At 42.1% G+C, this 26,425-nt stretch overlaps 1 protein-coding gene across 1 annotated transcript; it reads left to right on the forward strand.

The window, feature by feature from the left end:
• Window positions 1-6,345: 6,345 nt before the first annotated feature.
• On the forward strand, window positions 6,346-24,027 carry LOC311244139 (retinol-binding protein 2-like; the record flags this gene model as incomplete). Its single annotated transcript, XM_084333547.1, has 4 exons — window positions 6,346-6,418; window positions 11,382-11,560; window positions 14,904-15,005; window positions 23,974-24,027. The coding sequence occupies 4 exons, from the start codon at window positions 6,346-6,348 to the stop codon at window positions 24,025-24,027; spliced, it is 408 nt and encodes a 135-aa protein (XP_084189673.1).
• Window positions 24,028-26,425: the final 2,398 nt, after the last annotated feature.

Raw genomic sequence — 26,425 nt, forward strand, 5'->3', positions numbered from 1 at the left:
CTACGCACACCTGTCATGATGAATATGACTTTGATCCTACGTTTGAGCTTGTGCACTGTTTTAAGTATTTGCATACCAGAACCGCCCCGATTAACCATATACGGTAATGGTATACCCCCATGAAATGTGGAAAAATGGACTAAGCCGAGGGAAGCGTGTTATGAGAACGGTGATGTCGGATATGATATCTATTAACCATTGCTGCCTGGGCAGCGCAAACACTAATAAAGACTGCGCTGGAATATGACTGCCTTTTCCCGTGTTGTTTGATTAATACCCAGGGATTAAAGTTCTCCTCAATTTTATTCCAAATCGCGATGGATCTCCCGTCAATTTTCTACCTGCTGCATATGATTTCTAGAGGCATACTACAATCTATTTTGATGTCAGTATTGGGTAGCCTATATAAACAATAATACGAGAGCATATACAAGAAGAATGAATCTCACTGCATGTATGATGTAGCCTGCCTTTCAATACATGAACTTGAATTCCATCATGTTTGTGTGCGGGACTCACAAGGCTGTTGTCACAATGGGTGGTACCGGTACAGTAATAACAGTCCACACAATATCACGATGGACCATGCCATAGCCTATGTTCTATTAGGACATGATCTGTGACGACAAATGTTCTAGAATGTTTGATTAAGATATCATACTCTGACAGCATGCCTATGATCAACAAAAACGCGAACTTGAATCCCATCATATACATAGTCTGTCCACTATCTGGTGTCATTGCAATGCGTTTTCTATTCTTTCTTATGCAGTAAAAAGGGGGAAGAACACTATATCGTGGGTGTTCATATGACTCTGCTTACAGCTTCGAAACTCCACTTGTTTCGTTTAACGTAAAGCCTTTTAAATATAATCAAAACGTTCCCGTGTTTCTGCGGTCTGTGCGCAAAATAATAAAGAGTTGAGATACGCGGAGCGCAGTCAGTCAGTAGCCTACACCCCGTATATTCCGATAACGCTATATAAACCATGCTGCATTCATTCTGAGAGAAAGATCTATTATTCCAAATGCTATTTATAGGGTTTTGACCATAATTACACTACTGTTGCTATTTTACAATGAACTATAATGAATTACGGTTCATACAGAATATATCTTTCTCTCAGAATGAATGCAGCATGGTTTATATAGCGTTATCGGAATATACGGGGTGTAGGCTACTGACTGACTGCGCTCCGCCAGTGTTGAAACTAATGCACAGAAGCTCATTTCCTTGTTGTAATAATATATTCTACCACTGGGCGTCAGCTAAGTGTGCTCAGAGCTGTGCGTAGACATAAGCACAAAGTCAAGTTCAAGTTGAAATTGATGAATCCCACTCTTTGCTTAGAAATGATCGTACGCACAGGGTAAGCACAAATCTGTGCGTAAGACACGTTGATGCATGAGGGCCCAGGTCTTTGGGTCTGGAGTTAGACCCACTCGACTCACCCCTGGAGGCCAAAGCATTTAATTACATGCCGTTGGCTAAAATACATTTTCAGACCGCTCCAGTTACTTTATTATTGTCCAGTAATCATCGGGAGATGATCCGGTTGTTGGTCATCTCTTGTCCTCTTAATCCCCTGGTGCTTGGTTATCCGTGGCTTAAAAGACACAACCCGCAAGTCGACTGGGTCTCAGGCAAAGTGATGTCTTGGAGCAGATACTGCCACGCTAATTGTTTGCGCTCTGCACAACCCTCCCTCTCTGATACTCCGTCTTCTCCACTTGAGGTCCCCGATTTGTCTTCCATTCCCAGGCTGTATTATGACCTTGGTGCTGTGTTCTCCAAACAACGGGCGATGTCTCTACCGCCACATCGGCCGTATGACTGCGCCATTGACCTCCTGCCGGGAGCTCCCCTGCCCAGCAGTCGTCTGTATAACATCTCGCGCCCAGAACGATGGAAAAGTATATCCAGGAATCTCGGGGGCTTGATTTGTCCCTCGTCGTCTCCCGTGGGGGCGGGGTTCTTCTTTGTCGGCAAGAAGGATGGAACCTTCTTGATTACCGGGGTCTTGTGGGGGAAATAGGAGCTTGTCTCCTCCCTTTGTCCCATAACAGACTTGTCTTCACAGAGGACGTGGCTTTATCCCCTCCCTTCCCACAAACCTACAGTTTATGGTGTGTGTCCCCCCTGACTATAAAGGAGCCCCCTCTCTCTGATTCTTTCTCTTACTTCCGGGTCTCTTAGCTAGTAACTTGGATGAGGGCCATCCAGCCATATCTCTGCTGACTATTCTGTATTTGATACTTTCATTCTGAGTTAATAAATCGTATTAACCGGATCCATTCGACTGAGTAAGTTATTACATGTTTCCCACAATTTGGAATCATCAACAGGATGTCTTAATAACATCACAGTAAAAAATTATTACCCGCTGCCCTTCATCAGCTCTGCCTTCGGTCCTCTGCACGGTGCCACTGTGTTCTCCAAGTTGGACCTGCGCAGCGCTTACCACCTTGTTCGCATTCGGGAGGATGACGAGTGGAAGAGTGGCTTTAATACCCCTATCGGCCACTTCTAGTATCTCGTGATGCCGTTAGGCCTTACCAACGTCCCAGCAGTCTTCCAGAATCTGGTGAATGACGTTCTCAGGGACATGAATGGACAGTTCATATTCGTGTACCTGGACGACATTCTAATATTCTCCAAGGACCTGGAGACTCATCAATGTCATATTTGTCTAGTTCTCCAACGGCTGTTAGAGAATAAGCTTTTCGTTAAGGCGGAAAAGTGCGAGTTCCATGTATCCTCTGTATCCTTTTTGGGCTATATCATCTCCGAGGGGCAGGTACAAATGGACCCCGCTAAGGTCTCTGCGGTCACCCAGTGGCCCCAACCCTCCTCCGTGAAGCGCTTCCTTGGCTTTGCAAACTTTTAGCGGCGATTCATCCGCAACTATAGCCGCATCGCCGCACCCTCTGTGCTCTCACCTCCACGAACTCCGTTTTCGGTTAGTCTCCTGAGGCGGACGCTCAAACGCCGCTTCGTATACACGCCCATCTTGGTCCAGCTCGATCCCGAGTTACAGTTTGTAGTGGAGGTTGGCGCTTCGGATACGGGAGCGAGAGCTGTCCTGTCCCAGCAGTCCCATACGGACAATAAGCTCCATCCGTGCTTTCCTCTCTCGACATCTATCCCCAGTGGAGAGGAACTATGACGTCGGCAACAAGGAGCTGTTGGCTGTGAAGCTGGCGCTGGAGGAGTGGCGCCACTGGCTGGAGGGAGCGGTTCTCCCCTTTATCGTTTGGACCGATCACAAGAACCTCTCCTATCTTCAGTCAGTGAAATGTCTCAACTCCCGACAGGCCCGGTGTTTTTTTTTGGGGGGAGATTCAACTTCACGTTGTCCTATTGCCCGGACTCACAGAATGTCAAGCCCGATGCCTTGTCTCGTATCTTTTCGGCGGTAGAGCCCGGTTCCGTCCCTGATCCCATCCTGCAATCCTCCTGCTTCGTGGCTGCTATCACCTGGGATATTGAATGCACGGTCAGGACTGCACAGCATTCCCAACCCAACCCCGGCAATGGTCCTCCCAACCGACTGTTCGTCCCGGACTATGCCCGCTCGGCTGTCTTCCTATGGGCTCACTCCTCCAGACTCATCTGTCACCCCGGGGTTAACGCACTCTGATATTCCTGTGACAACATTTCTGGTGGTCTACCATGGAGGCAGACACACATGGAGGCAGACACACAGGCAAGGCTACCCACTCAGCACTATCAGGTCTCCTCCACCCGTTACCCGTCCCACGTTGACCTTGGTCACACATCTCCATTGACTTTGTCACAGGACTGCCTTCGTCAGACGGGAATACCGCCGTTCTAACCGTGATAGACATGATTTTCGAAGGTGGCACACTTCATCCCTCTGCCCAAACTACCCTCCGCCAAGGAGACTGCGCAACCGATAGTCCAGCACGTCTTTCGACTCCATGGCCTCCCCCGGGATGTGGTGTTGGATCGGGGGCTGCAGTTTTCTTTGCAGTTCTGGCGGGCGTTCTGTTCCCTCATTGGCTCGTCAGCCAGTTTGTCCTCTGGCTTCCATCCACAATCTAACGGGCAGACTGAGCGTGCCAACCAGGAAATGTAGATGGCTCTGCGCTGTGTGGTCGCCTCCAATCCCACCTTGTGGAGTCGACAGCTGGTTTTGGTGGAGTACGCACACAACTCGCTCCAGAGCTCGGCAACTGGACTCTCCCCGTTCCAGTGTGCGCTCGGATATCAACCTCTGCTGTTTCTGGACCAAGAGGTGGAGGTCGGTGTTCCGTCGGCCCGGGAGTTCGTTAATCATTGCCACCGAACGTGGAAGAGGGCTCGGTCTGCGCTACTCCGCTCCATTTCCAATGACCAATGACAGGCGGATCAACATCGTGTTCCGGCTCCTCGCTATTGCTCAGGCCAGGAGGTGTGGCTAACTACCCACGACCTGCCTCTTATGGTGGAATGTCAGAAATTAGCGCCCAAGTTCATCGGTCCGTTCCGCGTAAATCATGTCATCAACCGCTCCGCTGTGCATCTCTGGCTACTCCGCTCTCTACGTGTACACCCGACTTTCCATGTGTCCCGGATCAAGCCCGTTTCTTCCTGTCCTCTGTCCACTCCTGTTCACCCTGATCTCTGGCTCTGGATAAACGTCAACCTGTACTTTGACCCCAGCCTGGCTGACTACCCTGTAACGCGTGTACCGACCCCTGCCTGTCTGACTGCCCTGTCCCGCACACGCTCCCTGGACTGTACGAGAGACCCATTACGTTATCAACTTACAGCATGAACAGGAAGTACTAATTATCTGTTTACAAGCAGAGGTGGTATTTACTGATAGTGCCATCCAGTGGTAAGGTAAACGTACTGTATTACAACAGATACAGGTGCTAAAGAATTTACAACCTTCCTTTATTACCCTCCAGGAAGCTCTTTTTAATCCTAAATTAAATTAAAACTAAATGTATGCTATTTTCTAGAGCTAGAAATATTTAATATGATGGTTTACACATATCTACCATAAGTAGTTCTAGCATTGAGATAGTCACTGAATATAAATATCTTGGTGTGTGGCTCGATGATGTGGACAACCTTGCCTCCACGTTGTGCTAGAAGATTGGCTTCCTATACAGAAACCGAACCAGCTTTCCTTTGATTAGAAAGAGAGTTGTCAAAGCAGTTTTCTTATCAGTCTTGGACTATGGTGATGTGATTTATAGGCATGCTGCAGCCTCAACCCTTAAATCCCTGGACTCTGTCTATCACTCTTCCCTCAGATTCAGATTCAAGGATGCATCGATTAATCGAAATGCATCGATTCTAATGTGACGATTCAACTGCATTGATTTGAACATTTTAGAATCGATTATAATCTAAATTAATCGAAATAAAATTTAAAATATATATATATTTTATTTATGTATTTTTTTTTTGTGTATTGTTTTTATTGACCTATAGTCCATTCATGCTGAGTGAATCAGTTCCCCCAGCTACATTTGTGTATTAACATTTTTTGGGGGAACTAACTGATAGAAAATTAATCAAATAGAATCAAATCGAATCGTGGTCAAATGAAGAGATTTCATGATGCATTGAATCGTTGCCTGAATAATCGCAATCTAAATGAATCATTGTGAGGTTGAATCGTTACATAGATATGACACTCATCACTGTGTCCTTTATGAGAAGGTTCTCTCTGATGAAGAGGCGCAATAAACATTCTAGTGACTGGCTGGCCGTTAAGGTCCCTCGAGTTTGCTCGGAACAGGGTAAATCTGCATTTTACTATGATAAATGATATGCTCGCGCTCTAGTCCGACATCTACTGAATGTTATCAATAGGACCTTTAAATAAATAAATAAATAAATAAATACATTTTAAAAGAATCCCATTTCCCTGATCATATAAAATGTACTTTCTATTTATCCAATGCTGCTCCCAAATATCAGGAGCATTAGCTCACTGCCATATCATGTCAGGGGCTTGTCTTGTGTGGCCTTGAAGACGTGGATCCGTGTGCAGGACACTATACAGTATGTGGGTTCAATAAAAACATGTTGGACTGATTACATCTGCTGTCTAACTTTAATAGCAAAACAAAAACACACACACACATGCATGCACACACACACACACACACACACACACACACAAGGCCAAATGAGGATCCTATCTAAATAAACACACATACACACACACACACAGTTGTCAGTCGAACCATGCCCTCAGCTCCACATTACCACACACCTCCTCTCTGTATATAAAGGGTAAACCAACTTTCCCAAGGCATTCTCTCTCTTTCTCTCTCTCTCTCATTCATCCCGGCCCTCACAGCCACACCAGGCCAGACAACATGCCTGTAGATTTCAATGGAACGTGGGAAATGGTGAAGAATGATCACTTTGAGGATATCATGAAGGCAATAGGTAAGTGTGTGTGTGTGGGGGGGGGGGGGGGTGGGGGGGGTAGAGGAAGAGAGAGAGAGGCTTAAGCTGTGCACTGAGCCGTGTTCATATCTGGCATAACTGTATGAAAATGTGTAGTAGAGAGTGATTTGTAGGGGTGTTTGTGTGTGTGTGTGTGTGTGTGTGCGAGAGAGTGAGTGAGCAAGAGAGACAGACAACAAAGCTAAACAGAGAAAGAGAGAGATCGAATTAATTAAAGAGAGAGAGAGGAGAGAGAGAGAGAGAGAGAGAGAGAGAGAGAGAGAGAGAGAGAGAGAGAGAGAGAGAGAGGAGAGGGAGAGGGATGAATGAAAGAGAGAGAGAGGGGTGGTGTGTGTAGCCTATTGATATCTACTGGCTGAGCTGCTGTTGAGTCCAGGATAACCCCCAGTGTGTGTGTGTGTGCGTGCGTGCGTGTACACGTGGGTGTTTGTGTGTGTGTGCGTGCGCGTACGTGTGTGTGTGTGTGTTTTTCATTCTTCCCCACTCCCACGAAAAAAAGGAAGATAGATTCCGACCCTGGTCAGGGCACGCCGACTTGTCGTTTACATACCAAAAGAAACCGCCTGGCCTCAATCGTCTGAGGGTGGGAGTGGTGGGTGGGGGTGGGGCATTGATCAGTCTCCAAAACGCTTTCATTATTCACAACTTTATCTGCAATTCAAATTCAGGCTGGCGGCTGGCCTCCGAAACTATCCAGATTCTGGAACCCGCCTCATGCCTCATTCAAGCGCCGGGGTTTTCATTTCCATCCGTGCAAATTGGAAAATGACATCTTTATGGAAATGGTCAAAGAAATAAATATATATATATATCAACAACTATAATTTGGATGGGTAAATAAAGGGGCTTCGTCTGGCAGGAGTGATGGGAAGAAATAAAATGTTCACTTTAGGGGCCAAATGTGATACGAATATGAAAAGGTGGGCAAGGCAGTCGGCTGAATGGGGCGGAAGCCATTTACAGTAGGTCCATTTCTGACTCTCCGCAAACCAGGTCCCATTTTTAAAGGGTGAATGAGACTGTCAAGGAATAGTAAAAGGAGGAGTAGTAATTCTTGGCCTGCGGTGTCATATGTGTGGTTTTGTGAGTGTGTCCACATGCGCATGTGTGTGTGTCCGTGACAACCACAAGGGTTCACTCATAAAGCAGCAAGCAACCCGTCTCAAGACAGCGATGTCAGTCTGATTTACTGTGTGTACAAACTACACACACTGACTTTTTTCTGGGGCCCTATTCGGGGTCGCCACGGCATGCTGAAGACATTTATTTGTATTCATTTTTGTACTTGAGGTAAAGGAACATGACTATCCACAGCTGTCAAAAGCTGTAGGTACATTTCCCCCAGAGGACCCTGCATTCTCTTTAGAGGACACCCTGTCTCAAGTCTTTGGGGCACAAGTCCAAGTAAAATCTGAAGTCCCTTTTTGGAATAATGCGTTTTTAATTCGCTGTCCATCTGGTTGTAAATAACCACTGTGCAACATGGTTATTTCTAGGGAATGCACTTTGTTTTGCATGTTGATTATCTCTAATTTATCTATTACCATTTCAGAGATCTGTAGAATACAATTATTTCATATATTGTCTTTTATCTACATTAAGGTGTCGATATGGTCACTTTAAAATATCATACTGCACTGCAATATACAAAGGAAAAAGAGCTTTGCTTGTAAACGTTATTCACAGGCTGCCTATACCATTGTTGTCTTTATCTATTGTCCTTGATATGGACATGTAGCCTAGCAAACCACTTACTTTAATATGATGGCACTACATATGATTTGCCTTCCCCAGTAGGACTGATCTTGGACACAATACAATCTTTACAAAGTAAATAATAGTTGGCAATAATACTGGGGCAGCACACTGTTGGATGGGGTTTGGTACAGGTGGACTATGCATCACGCATAAAGCTCAACAGCTCAAAGCTCCACCCATTATTTGCTCTCTCCCCATGCTTCTCAAATATTATTATTTCCTGAATAAACAACAGGTAGCATAGTGAGTGAAAGCCCGGATCAATTCCACTAGGCAATGAATTCGAACAAGAGCAAGTCTACTAATTATTTACCTACCATGTCAAATGTACTGGTTTAACCTCTTAATATCTGAGCAAAAAGAGATTTGTCTGGCCTAGGCACTTCGTTGAAGCCGGTAATTTATTTGGCCTCCTCTTGGTAATCATGTGCAAGCTGTGAGGCCTGGGTCTCAATTTTACTTGGAGCCCTTCTCTCCCAATGTTGTTCTTGAAGTGTTACAGACCATTGATACCAGGCCATAGAAAGCATACTCACCAACTGCATCACAGTCTGGTACGGCAACTGCACTGCCTCTGACCAAGTTTCAAGTTCAAGTTTCTTTATTAGTTGTCATACAGAAATACAGAATACTTTGTATGAAATGCTTCTTTCTGTTTTGCTCCTGAGAGTGTGCTAGATAAAATAAAGATAGTATAAAATAAGTATAATATAAGTATAAAATAGAAAGTCAAGTATGTAAGCAAGAGTAAACAAAACAAAAGTGTTCAATATACATATATACAGTATATATATACAATGCAGTAGAGAAGGTAACTGAGTTACAACAATATAAAATATACAATAGCTTAGCTTGTGGTGCCACCTTGTGGTGGTGAGGTGCAATGAGGTAAGAGGTGATGTTTAAATCTCCTACCAATAACATAAAGTGTGTTAAGTGTCTAAAGTGAGGAAAGTGGGTGCTACAGTGAGTTGTCCATTTAAAGTGAGTGTGTACGTGTGGATGTGTGTGCTGTGGGTGTATTTGATAGTTTGTTACATAGTGTTATTGTTCATTGAGCATCCTGATGGCCTGGGGATAGAAGCTCCTTCTGAGTCTCTCTGTGCTTGCCATGAGACTCCGGTATCGCTTGCCTGACCGCAGCAGTTCAAAGAGGCAGTTGTTTGGGTGGCTGGGGTCTTTGATTATTCTCTTAGCCTTCCCCATGCAGCGCTTGTTGTAAATGTCTTGGAGAGTGGGAAGCCCCCCTCCAATTGTGTGTTCGGCTGAACGGGCCACTCTGTGTAGTCTGCTACGGTCTTGTGCAGTGCTATTCCCAAACCAGGAGGTGATATTGCCAGTCAGGATGCTCTCTATTGTGCATAAGTAGAAGTTCTTAACACTTTCAGTGCCAGCAGGGGGCGCACAATTTAGTGCTTGAATGCCCACCATCCACTTCAATGTTAGCGTTAATAACGCCTAATCTATGTTTTAAATTATGGCTACAGGAGACGCTACAGGAACTTCCGCTCCAAGTCAATCAGACTCAGGAACAGCTTCTTTCACTCAGCTGTCATCTCCCTGAACTCTGTGGCACGTTGACAGCCCCCCCACCCCAAACATACATCTGACTATATATATTTTATACCCAGTTTAATCACCTGTACATTGTATATTACTATTGCACTTTACTGTTACATTTGTAAACTTATTTTTGTTGTACTGTACATGTTTACAGTATAATGTACGAATCTAATCTAATTACAATACCTGTGTAAAACATTAACAACAACACTGTTTATGGCAGTTGTAGTGCTTTTCATAATGCTTTACACTTATGGGTATTATAATGATCTTTGGCACACAGTGAGAGACTGAGAGTATTATGTTTGTATTATGTGTTAACAATATGTCATTACTTGTCTTATCTGTTCTTGCATGGCCTTGGAGCCACTCAGGACTGTGCACTGAGTTCTGTGTTCTGCACATCCAGGCTAATGGCCCCTGGTTTATCGTTGATGTTAAAGTCCAACTGAATTCAAAGCAGGACAAATGTTCTTATTCAAAGGCAACATGTTCAATTAAATGTTCATGCTCCTTGTCTCTTGTGTGGTACTACAGGTGTGGAATGGTTATCCAGTCATTATGTAGCATGATTTGAATTCAGCTAATCAACTGTAAACATAAAGGCATATTCACATCTGAAGAGAACACTTTTAAAATAAGGGGCCCTGAGAGTAGGAAAGGAAACTAACCAAAACAAAAGAAAAAACATTATTTTGAAAAACTAAAAATAGATAAAAAATGTGTTTTGGTACAAGACAGTCTCATGTTTTAAATGTACTATTTTGAATGTTTTTGTACCAAGAAATACGTTAGCTGATATAGTGTATTGATTTTGAAAATGTCAGAATGACATAAACAAGAGAGTACAAAACATGGATTTAATTTAGGTGGCTGTACTAGATAATACATATACAAACATAACCTGAACCGAACCCTAACCTAGACTATTCTACTACTTTCCTTGTCTAACCTTAAAGAGATAGTTCAGATTTGTGGAACCCTATCCCTATTTCTTACTCAGAAATGATGGTGTTGATCAGTAGAGTCCTTTCTCAACATAATCAATTTATACCAGGGTAGACTGACATTTGGTATGAAGACTCAGTATGGAGTATTACACAGAGTAGACTTAGTTAGCTATATATTTGTACATGGGGTTGACATAGGATATAATCTGTATTATACCATGGGGGCTGCACATACCTCATCATTGTACATATGATGGGCTGCGGTCCATGTGTGAAAGGTGCTATATAGATCGAGTTATTAATATGTATTATTATTATATTGTAAATATAATAATCAGATCAGCAGATCAGACCCTTTATTTTAATTTCATATTTTATCTTGTTCTTTATTATCTGCCACACCTTTTATTCTTATATTTGTATTTATATGACCCTGCTTGTACCACCCCTCCCCCTCCGCTGTGCTGCTATGACCCCTGAATTTCCCCACAGGGATTAATAAAGATATATCTTATCTTATCTTAATCTAAAGAAGAAGTCTAATTTCTCCTGTACTTTAAGGCTCTATCTGGCAGTAGGCCTATAGTCTGGCTTTGAGAGAGGGAGGTTAAGAGAGAATCCATGCTCCAACCCTCTGTGCCAGTAACAATCTTTTTTGTGTGTGTCTGTAGACATTGACTTTGCCACTCGGAAGATAGCCGCCCACCTGACCCAGACCAAGATACTCGTGCAGAACGGAGACAAGTTTGAGACCAAGACACTGAGCACGTTCAGGAACTACGAGGTCAACTTCACCGTGGGGGAGGAGTTTGAGGAGTACACCAAGGGCCTGGACAACCGCACAGTCAAGGTAGGTCACAGAGAACGACATAAGGGCCCTGTCTGAAATCCCTCAGTGCTGCCTACACAATCAGACTGAAGCTACTAACCCTACTACCCTCAGTACCTACACAATCAGACTGAAGCTACTAACCCTATACCCGCAGTACCTACACAATCAGACTGAAGCTACTAACCCTACTACCCTCAGTACCTACACAATCAGACTGAAGCTACTAACCCTATACCCGCAGTACCTACACAATCAGACTGAAGCTACTAACCATACTACCCGCAGTACCTACACAATCAGACTGAAGCTACTAACCCTACTACCCTCAGTACCTACACAATCAGACTGAAGCTACTAACCCTACTACCCTCAGTACCTACACAATCAGACTGAAGCTACTAACCATATACCCTCAGTACCTACACAATCAGACTGAAGCTACTAACCATACTACCCTCAGTACCTACACAATCATACAGAAGCTACTAACCCTACTACCCGCAGTACCTACACAATCATACAGAAGCTACAAACCCTACTACCCTCAGTACCTAGTACCTACACAATCAGACGGAAGCTACTAACCCTACTACCCTCAGTAGGCCTACCTACACAATCAGACAGAAGTCACTAACCCTTGTCATGGAAAAATTATCACATTGTGATATTATTTTATAGCTGTGTAGTGTGTAGTGTCAACAGTAGCAATATGCATCATCTAACTTGGTAGGGTGTTACATCATTGATGAACAGACAAAAGTAAACTACTAAAAGATAATCTACCAACACTTGAAAGGCACATTGGGTCTCATTCACCAAGGACTTATGACAAAAAGGGCTTTCTCTTAGGGCCATTTGAGACCTTTTCGGAAAAATAAATAATATGGATTCATCTGATCACAGGGCAGCTGGATTAACCATATCTGAACAAGCTATTTTGGATAAATGTATAATTACTAGATTACTCAGATATTCAAACACAATTATGCAATGATTGTGAAATGATTGAAAATAATTATAATTTAATGCCTTCTGTGGAATTTGTATTTCTTATTTGTTACATATCTGTTTTATTGATTAATTATACATTTGAAAGAATGCATAGCCAACATGCAATATATCCCATGATTAATGGGACAGACATTTGTTTGATATAGCTATAACTTGCATTCCTTCAAATATATCATTCATCAATTAAACACTATGTGAAATAGTGAAATACACTATGTAGCCTACTACACCAACACTGCAAATGACAGTGGATAAATAAATAAATAAGAACTAAAGCTAATCGTGTGGAAATAGACTGCATTAATATTCCATAAGTCTTGTGTGCGCCAGTATAGCACTTTGAGATTTTCACAAATATAAAGTGCGGTACAAATTTAATTTATTATTATTATTATAGCCTATTATAGTGCGCGCGCTGCGGCAGGTGGTCACGAGTAGTAGCCTGTATTCTGTATAATGATGACAATACATTAATCATTTTGATCGGTCGCAAATCGATTCCGCCACCATTTTCACTCAATCACTCAATTCAATCAATCACCGTGCAGATTGATTGATTGAATGAAAATTGTATTAACAGATTGCAGAATGGGTACAATACAGTACGGCTCAATACACACAAGTGTTAAGGGGATGCAGACCAGAGAAAGACTTTCGTCTTGTTTACATCAGGGTCCCCCATTTCAATTCATAATGAATTGTAAGTAAGGGTGCCACTTGCTCCGTGCAATCCATTCTTTGTGGATCTAGCCCTGAGTTATGAAGCAATGAAAATTGTGATATGATTTTGTCCAATGTGTAACTTGATTTGTAGGTAGGGATGCAACAATCCTGATCCTAACCTAAATTGAACCTGACCCTAACCCTAACCCGACTAAAACAGAGTATTGGAGAATTCTAAATATGAAGATGCCACTCCAATAGTCACTCAGGTAGAGTGAATGGAAAGTGGGGTGATAGGAGGTCAGGGCAAAGGTCAAGGGTCAGATTCAAACCCAGGACAGGTCAAGGGTCAAATTCAAACCCAGGACATTTAAATGATATATGACACACAGTACCAAGACACCCTGACAGAAGCATGTGAGATCAAATACATTTCTGTCCAAAAATGTTTTAAGTCACTACTGTTCAGTAAAAGTAATAGCTTGGATCCATGCTCAATATCGGCCAATACTCAAGGTGGAGGCCTCAGGGTCACAATGGGCAGTGGAACATGGTATTGGTGCAGGTCAGTATCAGAGTACCTTCAAGTGCAATGCCTGTGAGCTGCCACTAGGGCCAGAGCGGCTAACCCTGAGTGAGTGAGTGAGTGAGTGAGTGAGTGAGTGAGTGAGTGAGTGAGTGAGTGAGTGAGTGAGTGAGTGAGTGAGTGAGTGAGTGAGTGATGGAGTGATGGAGTTCATGACAGTCATAGAGTTGCTTCAGACCTAAAAATAGATGAACTGTGCAGCCTGGCTGACAATAATGAACACATGAATAATGTACTCTCTTGTTAATTGATCTGTCAAATGTTCACCTCAAAACATGCCCTGATCATGTGTGTGTGTGTGTGTGTGTGTGTGTGTGTGTGTGTGTGTGTGTGTGTGTGTGTGTGTGTGTGTGTGTGTGTGTGTGTGTGTGTGTGTGTGTGTGTGTGTGTGTGTGTGTGTGTGTGTGTGTGTGTGTGTGTGTGTGTGTGTGTGTGTGTGTGTGTGTGTGTGTGTGTGTGTGTGTGTGTGTGTGTGTGTGTGTGTGTGTGTGTGTGTGTGTGTGTGTGTGTGTGTGTGTGTGTGTGTGTGTGTGTGTGTGTGTGTGTGTGTGTGTGTGTGTGTGTGTGTGTGTGTGTGTGTGTGTGTGTGTGTGTGTGTGTGTGTGTGTGTGTGTGTGTGTGTGTGTGTGTGTGTGTGTGTGTGTGTGTGTGTGTGTGTGTGTGTGTGTGTGTGTGTGTGTGTGTGTGTGTGTGTGTGTGTGTGTGTGTGTGTGTGTGTGTGTGTGTGTGTGTGTGTGTGTGTGTGTGTGTGTGTGTGTGTGTGTGTGTGTGTGTGTGTGTGTGTGTGTGTGTGTGTGTGTGTGTGTGTGTGTGTGTGTGTGTGTGTGTGTGTGTGTGTGTGTGTGTGTGTGTGTGTGTGTGTGTGTGTGTGTGTGTGTGTGTGTGTGTGTGTGTGTGTGTGTGTGTGTGTGTGTGTGTGTGTGTGTGTGTGTGTGTGTGTGTGTGTGTGTGTGTGTGTGTGTGTGTGTGTGTGTGTGTGTGTGTGTGTGTGTGTGTGTGTGTGTGTGTGTGTGTGTGTGTGTGTGTGTGTGTGTGTGTGTGTGTGTGTGTGTGTGTGTGTGTGTGTGTGTGTGTGTGTGTGTGTGTGTGTGTGTCCTCCAGGCGCTGGTTACGTGGGTCGGGGACAAGCTGGTGTGTGTCCAGGAGGGAGAGAAGGCAAACCGTGGCTGGAAACAATGGCTTGAGGGAGATCTACTGTACCTGGTGAGAGAGAGAGGAAGGGAGAGTATGAGAGAGAGAAAGAGAGAGAGAGAGAGAGAGAGAGAGAGAGAGAGAGAGAGAGAGAGAGAGAGAGAGAGAGAGAGAGAGAGAGAGAGAGAGAGAGAGAGAGAAAAAATAATTGGATGGATGAAAGGCGTATACCTCTATTGACAGTATATTATTCTCAGCACAGTGAGGCGCACAAGACAGACAAACGACTAGCATCCAGAGAAGCACACAGCGAGCGCACCTGGCGAGAGAGAGAGGGGGCAGAGAGAGACAGATAAAGACAGAGAGAGAGAGAGAGAGAGAGAGAGAGAGAGAGAGAGAGAGAGAGAGAGAGAGAGAGAGAGAGAGAGAGAGAGAGGAGAGAGAGAGAGAGAGAGAGAGAAAATTACACAGTAAAGTTCTGTGTACTACATTCAGGTGACGCGTGCGATTGACTTCACATTTGCAAATACATGGACTGTGCATTGATTGATTGATTGAAAACTTTATTAACAGATTGCAGAATGGGTACAGTACAGTACAGCTCAATACATACAATTGTTAAGGGGATGCAGACCAGAGAAAGACTTTCGTCTTGTTTACATCAGGGTCCCCTATTTTTGTGATACAAAAAGAGTCCAGAAAAGAGAGTATATACATTTGACGTAGAAACTGTACATTAATGCAAATATATTGCAAATATATTTTACATTATATACATGCAAATACATGCAAATATATTCTAAACAAACGTATATGGTTCTCCATCTAAAGGGCTGATGGCAAAAAGGTTACGAGACAAATAATTTAAATTGAGACAATTTATGATTTAAGTTGAGACAACTTATTATTTCAATTGAGACAATTCATGATTTAGGTTGAAACCATTTATGATTTAAGTTGAGACAACTTGTGATTTAAATTGAGACAACTTGTGATTTAAGTTGATACCAAGTTTTTTTGTGGTGGCAGAAGAGATTTACTACTTTCAATGTTCCCATGCATTCTCCCTGGGGGATAGAAAAGACTGACCTTTTCTGGTTATATAACTGGTATCCTCTAACAGATCCTTCATTGAAACACATTTAGATTACAGCGGCTTGTTCTGTATCTACCGACCGTGGACGCAACAGATTATGGTGTCCATAAACCCTCTGATAAGAACCTGTGTAGCAACACTAAAGTATACCTTGATTACATCACCCAGATAGAAGGAGCTACTCTCTGTCTGAAGTTGGTTAGTCTAGTAATTGAACAGAATAAATCAATACAAGTTCCTAAAGTGAGTTCTGGAGAACCAAAGGAGGTCCATAAGTGGTTCTGAAACTTTGTTTATCCGCATTACTCATTTCTATATTTCTCGAATGTGTATTTTTTAAGCAGATTTTTTAATTGTGCAATATGTTTACACATTTTTATGTATTCAGGTAAGTAATTCCACAACTTCACTCCACAAACGGATATGCACATGCTTTTCAGCGTAGTGTGTACCATTGGTTTTAAGATTCCCTCTCCCTCTTAAGTTATATTCTCCTTCCCTGTCTCTGAACCATCTTTGAATGTTGCCTGGGATTCATTTATATCTGGCTTAATACAATGAGAGCAGTTTTGAAATCAACTAGGTCCATACATTTCAATGTTTGTAGCTTTAGAAATAAGTTATTGGTGTGTTCATAATATCCTACATTGTTGACTATTCTTATTGCTTTTTTTTTTTGGATGGTGCATATTGGATGTAGAGTGCTTTTGTAGGTATTACCCCACACCTCTGCACAGTAGTTCATATATGGAAGGAAGAGCGTACAGTACAGTGTATACAGTGTTTTTTGGTTTAGAATATGTCTTATCTTACTTAAAAACTCCAACATTTGTCCTGACATATTTGACTTGAGGTTTCCAGTTGAGGAATGAGGAATGAGGAATTTCATTTCAGAATTAGCCTATTTCATTAAAGGAACATGCCAAGAAATGTTTAGTAGTAATAATAATAATAATAATAATAATAATAATAATAATAATAATAATAATAATAATAATAATAATAATAATAATAATAATAATAATAATAATAATAATAAACTTTATTTGTATAGCACCTTTCATACAGAAACTGCAGCTCAAAGTGCTTCACAACAGAAAAAAGACAGGCATAAAATGAGCACATAAAGTGCAGACATATAAAATCACAGTTTTTCACATTAGGATCTAACATCCCAACAGGCCACCTAGTTTATGGTTTGATTCAGTTTTAAATAGACAATAATAAATAGTGCAATAGTGCAGTGCAATAAAATTGTAGAATAGAATAGATAAAAAAATATATATATTTTACAGTGCAATACAATAGTTCTGGATTACTGTTTAACAGTTCAAAGTCGTACAATGGTAAAACTGTTCTGAATTACTGTTTGAAATTAATTCTAAATGTTACCGGAAGCCAGTGTAGGTTAGCTAATACAGGACTGATGTGGTCTCTCCTCTTGGTTCTAGTTAGTAGCCTAGCTGCCGAGTTTTGAATGAGTTGGAGTCGTTCTTTTTTGGGAGGCCAGTGAGGAGTGCATTACAGTAGTCAAGTCGGCTTGAGATAAAGGCATGGATCAGTTTTTCAGCGTCTTTTTGATTTATGAACTGCCGTACCTTAGCTATGTTTCTAAGGTGGAAAAATTATGTTTTTGTCACCTTGTTGATGTGTGATTTAAAGCTTAGGTCTGAGTCTATTATAACACCAATACTTGTAACTTCGGGTTTGATCCAAGGAGTAAGTTGCCCCATATTGCTCTGTAACATTTCTCTTTTTGTTATAGGACCGACTAGTAGGATTTCAGTTTTGCCCTCATTTAATTTTAGGAAGTTGTTCGTCATCCATTTGTTTATTGCTAAGAGACAGGCGGAAATTGAGTTTATAGCTGTGTGATCATTTGGTTCAGCGGAGATGTACAATTGTGTGTCATCTGCATAACTATGGAAACATACATTGTGCTTTCTAATGATGTCTCCGAGTGGCAGCATGTATAGTGAGAATAATAATGGACCAAGGCAGCTCCCCTGTGGAACTCCGAAGTAGGTGTCATGTTTCTCAGAAGAATGATCTCCAAGCCTGACGTAATATTTTCTCCCTTTGATATATGTTCTGAACCAGATTAATACATAGTCAGAAAGACCAACTAACTTTTCTAGACGATTTATTAGGATATCATGGTCGATCGTGTCAAATGCTGCGCTTAGATCTAATAGGATGAGAATTGAGACTTTGTTTGCATCAGAGTTTATTCTGAGGTCACTAATTATTTTTGTAAGAACAGTTTCAGTGCTATGGTGCGTTCTGAAGCCTGATTGAAATTCCTCCATGATGTTGTTTTCTTTGAGAAAGAGTTTATTAGTATTGAGACAATATTTTCAAGTATCTTGCTGATGAATGGGAGGTTGGATATTGGCCTATAGTTGGTTAGTACATTACTGTCTAGTTTGGGTTTCTTTAGTAAGGGTCTTACGACAGCTGTTTTGAATGCGTCTGGGAAAATACCTGTCAGAAGCGATGTATTTATAATATTTAGTTCATGACTTGCAATACTCTCGAATATTCGCTTAAAAAATGCTGTGGGTATAGGGTCAATACAGGAAGTGGAGGAGTTACATTCCATGACAGTTTTGTAAAGCTCAGTTGATGCAAGCAAATTTTCCTATAGTTATTTTTTCGCAGGGTTTGCTGATGGTGTCCATGTTTGTATCAGGACTAATGCTGACTCTAATTGAAGTTATTTTGTTATTGAAGAATAATGCTAGTTCTTCACATTTTGATGCAGATGACTGTGGAGGGGTGGGGGCGCGTGTAGCTTAATCCCAGCGGAAGAGTGCAAGAGCGCTTCCGCATTCTTCGCCATACGCCAGTACGGTAATGCGCATTTCCTTTTCCTTCGCCCAGGTGCTCACGCGCGCGCATGCGCATGAGATCCCCGCTTGGTTCGACGCTTTGGTTCATATTAATCACATATTAACACGCTTTGGTTCATATTAATCACATATTAACGCTAACGCGCCATATTAGCACACATATATACACGCGATGGACGCAGCAGGCGATCATATTAATCACATATTAACACGCTTTGGTTCATATTAATCACATATTAACGCTAACGCGCCATATTAGCACACATATATACACGCGATGGACGCAGCAGGCGATCATATTAATCACATATTAACACGCTTTGATTCATATTAATCACATATTAACGCTAACGCGCCATATTAGCACACATATATACACGCGATGGACGCAGCAGAGCTTGCGGCATTATGTAGCCGTAATCCCAGATGTTTTTCATTTGACGCTTAGCTCAACTGGTATGTCGCCGAGCTGTGGATCCTGCGGTCCGTTGGTGGCAAGTTCGATTCCCTTGATTTTATTTTTATTTTTTTAACATGCATTCTTTCGCCGGTTAAGTTTAGGCATGTTAACTTTAAGCATTGTTTCGGAGTTGGTTATGGTTAAGGTTAGGCATTGTTTCGGAGTTGGTTAAGGTTAGAAGGGTTAAGTGTAGGCGCTGTTAAGGAGCTGGTTAAGGTTAGAGTTTGTCTTAGAGAATGGCAATAGACAGCCTATTTCCGCACTGCCGTCGCGTCGCGATAATATACATGTATTCCATAATATGTAAAGTACAGTTGACAGCTGCGTTGTGTTAACGTTACAATGTACAGGGAAATAACATTATGTGGTCCTCGTTTGGATAATATGTAAAGTACAGTTGACAGCTGCGTTGTGTTACGTTGCAATGTACGCGGAAATGCTGCGTTGTGTTGCAATGTACTACATGCATTCCATTTCGGCGTCTGAGCGGGGGGAAAGAAAATGCGCATTTGGAGGGCGTTACCACGGCCAATCAGGGCAAAATGCGGAAGCGCTCTTGCACTCTTCCGCTGGGATTAAGCTACACGCGGTGGGGGCAGTGTTGAGTAGATGGTCGATGGCTGAGAATAATATTCTAGAGTTTCCAACATTCTCTGTGATAATCTTAGAAAAATAGTCCTTTCTTGCCACTCATATTTCTTTGCTATAGGCAGGCATGGCTTCCTTATATATATCGCAGTGGACCGTGAGCTTGGTTTTCCTCCATTTTCGTTCAGCAGCTCTACAGATTCTCTTTGTCTGACCAACACTGGGTCTCATTCCCGAACGGATTTACGACAAAAAATTTCCTCTTAGGCAGATTTCTGCCCATTTAAGACATATTAGGGCTGGTAGCGCGATTCCCCAAATTTTCCTGAGATCAGATTTGAGCGTGGCTGAGAGCAGATTTAAGAGTGCTGAGGAGCACACTTATGATTGATTGACTAATTGAAAATTGTATTAACTTGACAGACTGTGTTCCTTCATGTCAACGCTACAGGCCTCCTTGGAATTAATTACTTAATCATAATTAAAATAAATATGACAATATTTGTACGATAAGAAATTACGCATTTGATGTCGGAAAAATAAATAATATGGATTCATCTGATCACAGGGCAGCTGGATTAATCATATCTGAACCAGCTATTTTGGACAAATGTATAATTACTTTAATTACTCAGATATTCAAACACAATGCAATTATTGTGACTGGAATTTGTATTTCTTATTTGTTACATATCTGTTTTAATGGTATACAATGGGACAGACCTTTGTTTGATATAAACATGCATTCCTTCGAATATATAATTAATCAATTAAACTTATATTGAAATACACTATATAGCCTATGTACACCAACACTGAAATGACAGTGGATGAATAAATAAATAAGAACTAAAGCTAATCGCATGGAAATAGACTGCATTAATATTCCATAACAAGTCTTGTGTGCGCCAGTATGGCCTACAACGTGTCTAATGAATGAACAGTATAGGCTTAATATATTCTAGTTACTTGTTTCATTAGGATTTAGTAGATACTATATATATGCTCTGCCATACGTACAGTATAAGTACAGTCTGTATACAGACGGTACCTATACTGTACGTAGGGCAGAGCATATAGTATCTACTAAATCCTAATGCAACAAGTCATTAATGGAATAATAAGCCTATACTGCGTTCATTCATTACGCCGTAGGCTACAGTACTGCGTGTGTGTGTGCGTGCGCTGCGGCAGGTGTACCACAAGCTGTACTATATATGATGACAATACATTCATCTAATCTAATTTCGAAGGGTCGCAACTTGCATTTCTCCCAGACGGCACTGCCGCAGACTCGCAAGGCACTTCCACATCCATTTTCTAACCGGCTGCATCATTACTTTGCATTATAAGGAGCTCTGGAGGCGTTGTTTTGTATGCAAATGACCTAGACGGGAACGCGCTTTCGAGTTTAAGACATAATGCCATTCTCCAAGCAGATGTCAGATCATATCACAGGTGCGACCGTTTGAGCCTACCAGCGTGTTGGGGACTCAGAGTGAACTTGTCATTGATTCTGTCTCAGTCGGTTCCAAGATAAGTCTTCCAAGAGAACTCTTTGGAATATTTTGGGGAATGAGACCCACTGCTATTATATATATTTTTTTATCCACTTTTTCTCTTTTATTTTCAATTTTTATCCCATCCCAATTTCGTATTTCCAATTCGTCCCCCCCCCTGTCTTGAACGTTGCTAGACTATGCCTCCCACTGGTCGGCTGTAGTGACGATAGAAGCCTTGCATCACGTGTCCCCTCCGGTACACGAGGAGGCAGCCTGTCGCATCTTTTCACCGCAACAGCTTGAACTCTCAGTGGCGAGGAGTAACGTGTGGGAGGCTCGCGCTATCCCCAATACTTCCTGTTTCCGCCGTACCGGCGTCACCCAACCGACCTGTAGGAGTCGCTGTCCACAACATCCAATCCCCACCCACCGGCTTTACCACCCTTTAACACTGCCAATTGTGTTATTATGACGGCCGGCCAAGCCGTTAGCAACGCCGAGAGCTGGGCTCGATACCAGCATCTCCTGCGTTAGTGGCAAGCGCCTTGTCCACTGCACCACTCAGCCGCCCCCGACACTGCTATTATTTAACCATGGGGAGATTTTGTCACTTGACTTTTATTTTTTGCCTTTAACACTTTGATTGCCCAACCCGAGGTTTACCCCCCGCGTGTTGAATGCCCACTCACGAGAATTCTCGTATTTTCTCTTTTTTTTTTATATTAGCGATCTGAAATCATATTTCATCAACCGAGTCTACCGTTGGAAATTCAGCCACTCCAGGCGCTCAGATGTGAAAAAAGCGCCCCCTTACGTCTCCCAGATGGTAATTCACCCTTTTGGATTGAACTCAATGAAAAAAATCCCTGACTCCACATTTTACTTCTCACTCACGCAGCCGGGGTCGATCAGCTCCACTAGTGAGCCTCAGAGCAGCGGGGATTATGTGTTTTTACAGTATACACGGTGAATCAATAAAAGGATCGATTTTTTCAAATGGCGATCAGGAATTGGAATAATCCACTTGGATACCATCTGATCTCAGGTAAGGAATCTATGTTACCAGTCTTAGGATAATCAGACTCATTTTCACGGAGATATAAGCTTTTATGTGATTATGTGATATGGCTGATTGACTGTGCGAGCGGTCAGGAAATAGGAGAATCGATTTTCAGCTCGAATTTCAAACCCGAAATATCTCGGTTTGGGCATTCAAAGTGTTAAAGAACAGTCCAGGCTGGATGGTTCAGTTTGTCTCATGATGTTTGAGAACTTCTCTTCTGCAATGTCATCTAGTAGTCTTCGCTTTACAACGGTTACCTTTTTTGTCTCTGTTAATTTTAGGTTAGCATTGAAGAATACACAGTGATGGTCAGATATAGGCAATTCGATTACTGATACTTTATCAATGTTCAGCCTTGTTGTCATTTACATGTTGTATTAGCTTAACGCTGTCCAGTAGGTTGGTAAGCTCAATAGCCTTGGGGTCGTTCTTCTTATTTATATGAATATTCAGATCTCCATGTATGATTAATCTTTCACATCTAAGGATACCAACTGAGATTAGCTCTGAGAATTCCTGCAGAAATATTTATGAGTATTTTGGTGGCCGGTACAATGTGATGATGAGCAAAGACAGTTCAGCTTTGAGCTCAATAGCAAGATATTCAAATGATGTAAATTCACCCATGTCAATGTCATTACATACAAACGATGTAGATAAAATAGCGGCAAGCCCTCCCCCTTTTCTATTTTGTCTGACCGATTGATAATACTTATAACACTATAATTTGGAGGGCAGGCTTCTATCAGCGTTGTCGCACCAGTAATGTCATTTAGCCAGGTCTCGACTAGGAACATGCATTGCAAATTCTTTTCAGTTATCAGATCATTGATTAAGAAAGATTTGTTGCTCAACGATCTAACATTCAGAAGGGCCATTGTCAGTGATTATGTGATGGGGGGTGTGGCCGGCCTTGGCTGAGCGATGATGGGTCTGAGGTTGCTAAGTGTTACAGTACGTGTCAGGCATTTCTTCTTGAGTCTGATAGTAGTGTGAACAGGAACAGCAGGGTTTGTTATTGGAACAAATTGATAGCAGTAGTTTGGGTGCGAGGTGGGGGGTGTGATGGACGTTTCGGAGGTTGCAGTCGAGGCTGTCGAGGAAAGATGGCGGAATAGTAGACAGTTTGTAATAAATTAAAAGTTTTAAAATGTATACATTTTATTGAGCAGGATGAATATGAAGAAGCTTCAGGAAGGGACGTTTTTTGCAGCAGATTTGATTTGCCACGCTTGAGAGAGAGAAGGCAGAGTACTTTGTTTAAAACCAAGCTGTAATCTGTATTTATGTAATCCATATTTAGATAATTAAATGTAATGTGTAATGGAATAATGGAACACTGCAACAGTATTTTTGGTGTCTTATAAACCCATGAGCGCTGGGCACTTTGTGTGCATGACCTGGAAATAAAACAATCAAATCAAATCTCAAAAGGAGTTTGAGAAACTTTGATCTAAAGCTGGGTGTCTTTTCTTTCAGGAGATCCACGTTGAAGACAAAGTGTGCAACCAAGTGTTCAAGAAGAAGCAATAAAGCTCGACGCAGATTTTAAACTCAGGTTGTTTTCTATTTATGATAGATTGTAAATAACTGTAATAAAACATTAATTGAACACAAATGCGTCGACTCGTTTACAAGGTGTGTTAGTCTTTCCTGCTAATTGTTTGTGGTGGTGGCAAGCTGGAATGGGCAAGGTCCATGCAGTCAGCAGGACTGTACATGCATGGCACTGTTAGTGTGTAATTGTAACTGTATTTGGCTTGTCTGATACAAGATGTGGGAAACAATTCTTTACTTTGAAACTGTTCTCCCCAGGACTGGACAGAATTAATAATCAAGCCAGAGATACCATCGGGTATAAAGTGGAACTGCTACATTGACAATGAATTTGAGACTGATTTTGCAGACCTGCAGAATGTTAGAGTTTTTATATCCAAATTAGCTTTAATCTACAGTGTTAAATTCTGAAACCAAATATTTACCCATATACTCTGAATTCCTCTGGGGGCTCTGTGTCCCATCCCCTTCGCAATTCACTGTCTATGGAGCAGCATCAGTACTTTGTACCTAGTAGGGCTGCCCCCGACTAAGGATTTGGATAGTCGACTTTGATTGGCCGAAAGTAGCCGATAGTCAACTATTAGTCGACTATGAACATGAAGTATAATTGTTACATTTTTTATCATTCCATTTGGTCTGTGGGGGTGCTTAATGTCTGAAGGAGTAGACGGAAGGCTTCTTGTCCTCTGCAAAAGCATGCAATTGGTCCACTGATGGATACATCTTGATATTTGTCTAGTCTAGTGTGTTCATTAGATGGGTGAAATCCTCTTTCAGTGCCTCTGTGCCTGTTTTCTTAGGCAGTTAGCCTCTGCTATGCGTGCCATTAGCGTTAGCCACACTTCTAGGCCTCTTTTCTTTTGGAAAGAATGATAAAAATAAATAAAATAAACATAATTATTTTTTTTTGCATTCGACTAAGAGGTTGGCAGTCGACTACGGCTCCTTTCGATCGATTAGTCGACTATTCGACTAATAGGGGTCAGCCCTAGTACCTAGTAATAACATATTACTGAAATCATTCCTCCTTGACAGGAATGATGCACTACTGGCAACAGTTAAACTACTTGCACAAAACAAACATATTCAGGTAAAAGAACATTTGTTGTTTAAATTATAATTGACTGCATCTTGGGGTGAAATGTGATTTCAAAGATGTTTGAAATGAATCGCGATCTCTGCTAAAAGGCTGAGAATCATGCAGTGGTTGCCATGGTAACCAGGTCTAGAGGCTGGTCTAAGTGGAAAAAAGGCATTTTTCTAACTTTCCTTTTTTGACCACATTAAACATGCCAACATTATGGGAAATTCAAAAGTCAGACAAGAAGATGGATACCAATGTCCTCTCTGTGCGTTCAGTAGAAAGCGATCCGGCTGCAAGTTAGCCTAGCTTAGCACAACTGAATGGAAGTGGATATGGATCACCTAGCCTAGCTGTTGGCCAAAAACACCTCTCCCAGAGTTTTAAGCTAGGCTAGCTGATCCATATCCGCTTCCATTCATTTGTGCTAAACTAGGCTAGCTTGCAGCCGGATAGCTTTATACTGACGGGACATTTCTATCCATCTTGTCTGACTCTGGAGAAGATGGTAAGCGCATATGTTGGCATGTTCCTTTAACCATTCTTTTTTTCCCCCTTTTTTATGTTTATCTTTTTTTTATTGGAAGAATTTGTACATATACATTTCAGTTATCCAAATTATACAACTTCCATTTCCTTCCCCATTCCTATCCCCTAATCCCACGGTGGTGTAGTGGTTAACACTGTCGCCTCACAGCAAGAAGGTCCAGGGTTCGATTCCCGCTTGGGGACCAGGTTTCCATGATGCCAGTTACCCAGGTGGGGTATTTCCCAGGCCTTTCTGTGTGGAGTTTGCATGTTCTCCCCGTGCTCGCAAGGGTTTCCCCCCCGATAAGATAAACCCAATGGAAAAACATGCACAACAATAGATCGCTAACGCTGTGGCGTCCTTGACGAAGACGGACAGGAGCACTTGGATTGGTCCCCTGGCGCGGCTCACGTTGACGCCTGTCTGCTCCCGGCTGCCCTTGGGGGGGAAGGACGACGGGATGGGTTAATCGCAGATACGAATTGCATGCATGCATCGCATGTGTGCCGATTGATGACCTCTGAGCAGGTCCTAAATTATTAAATTATATTATTATTATTATCCCACCCAGTGAGGGCGACGACAAACATACATGTAAAATAAAAAATAAAAGTAAAAAATAAAATTTTTTTAATAATTAAACATAAATACAGACGTGACAGACGCAAAAAGAAATGAAGTAAAATTAAAAGAAAACAAAAGGAAAAACAAATATATATATATAAATAGGAAAGACCGTAATAATAATATATAATATAAGT

Source organism: Notolepis coatsorum (genome assembly GCF_963971535.1).
Source record: "Notolepis coatsorum genome assembly, chromosome: 1".
In the NCBI taxonomy this organism is placed as follows: domain Eukaryota; kingdom Metazoa; phylum Chordata; class Actinopteri; order Aulopiformes; family Paralepididae; genus Notolepis; species Notolepis coatsorum.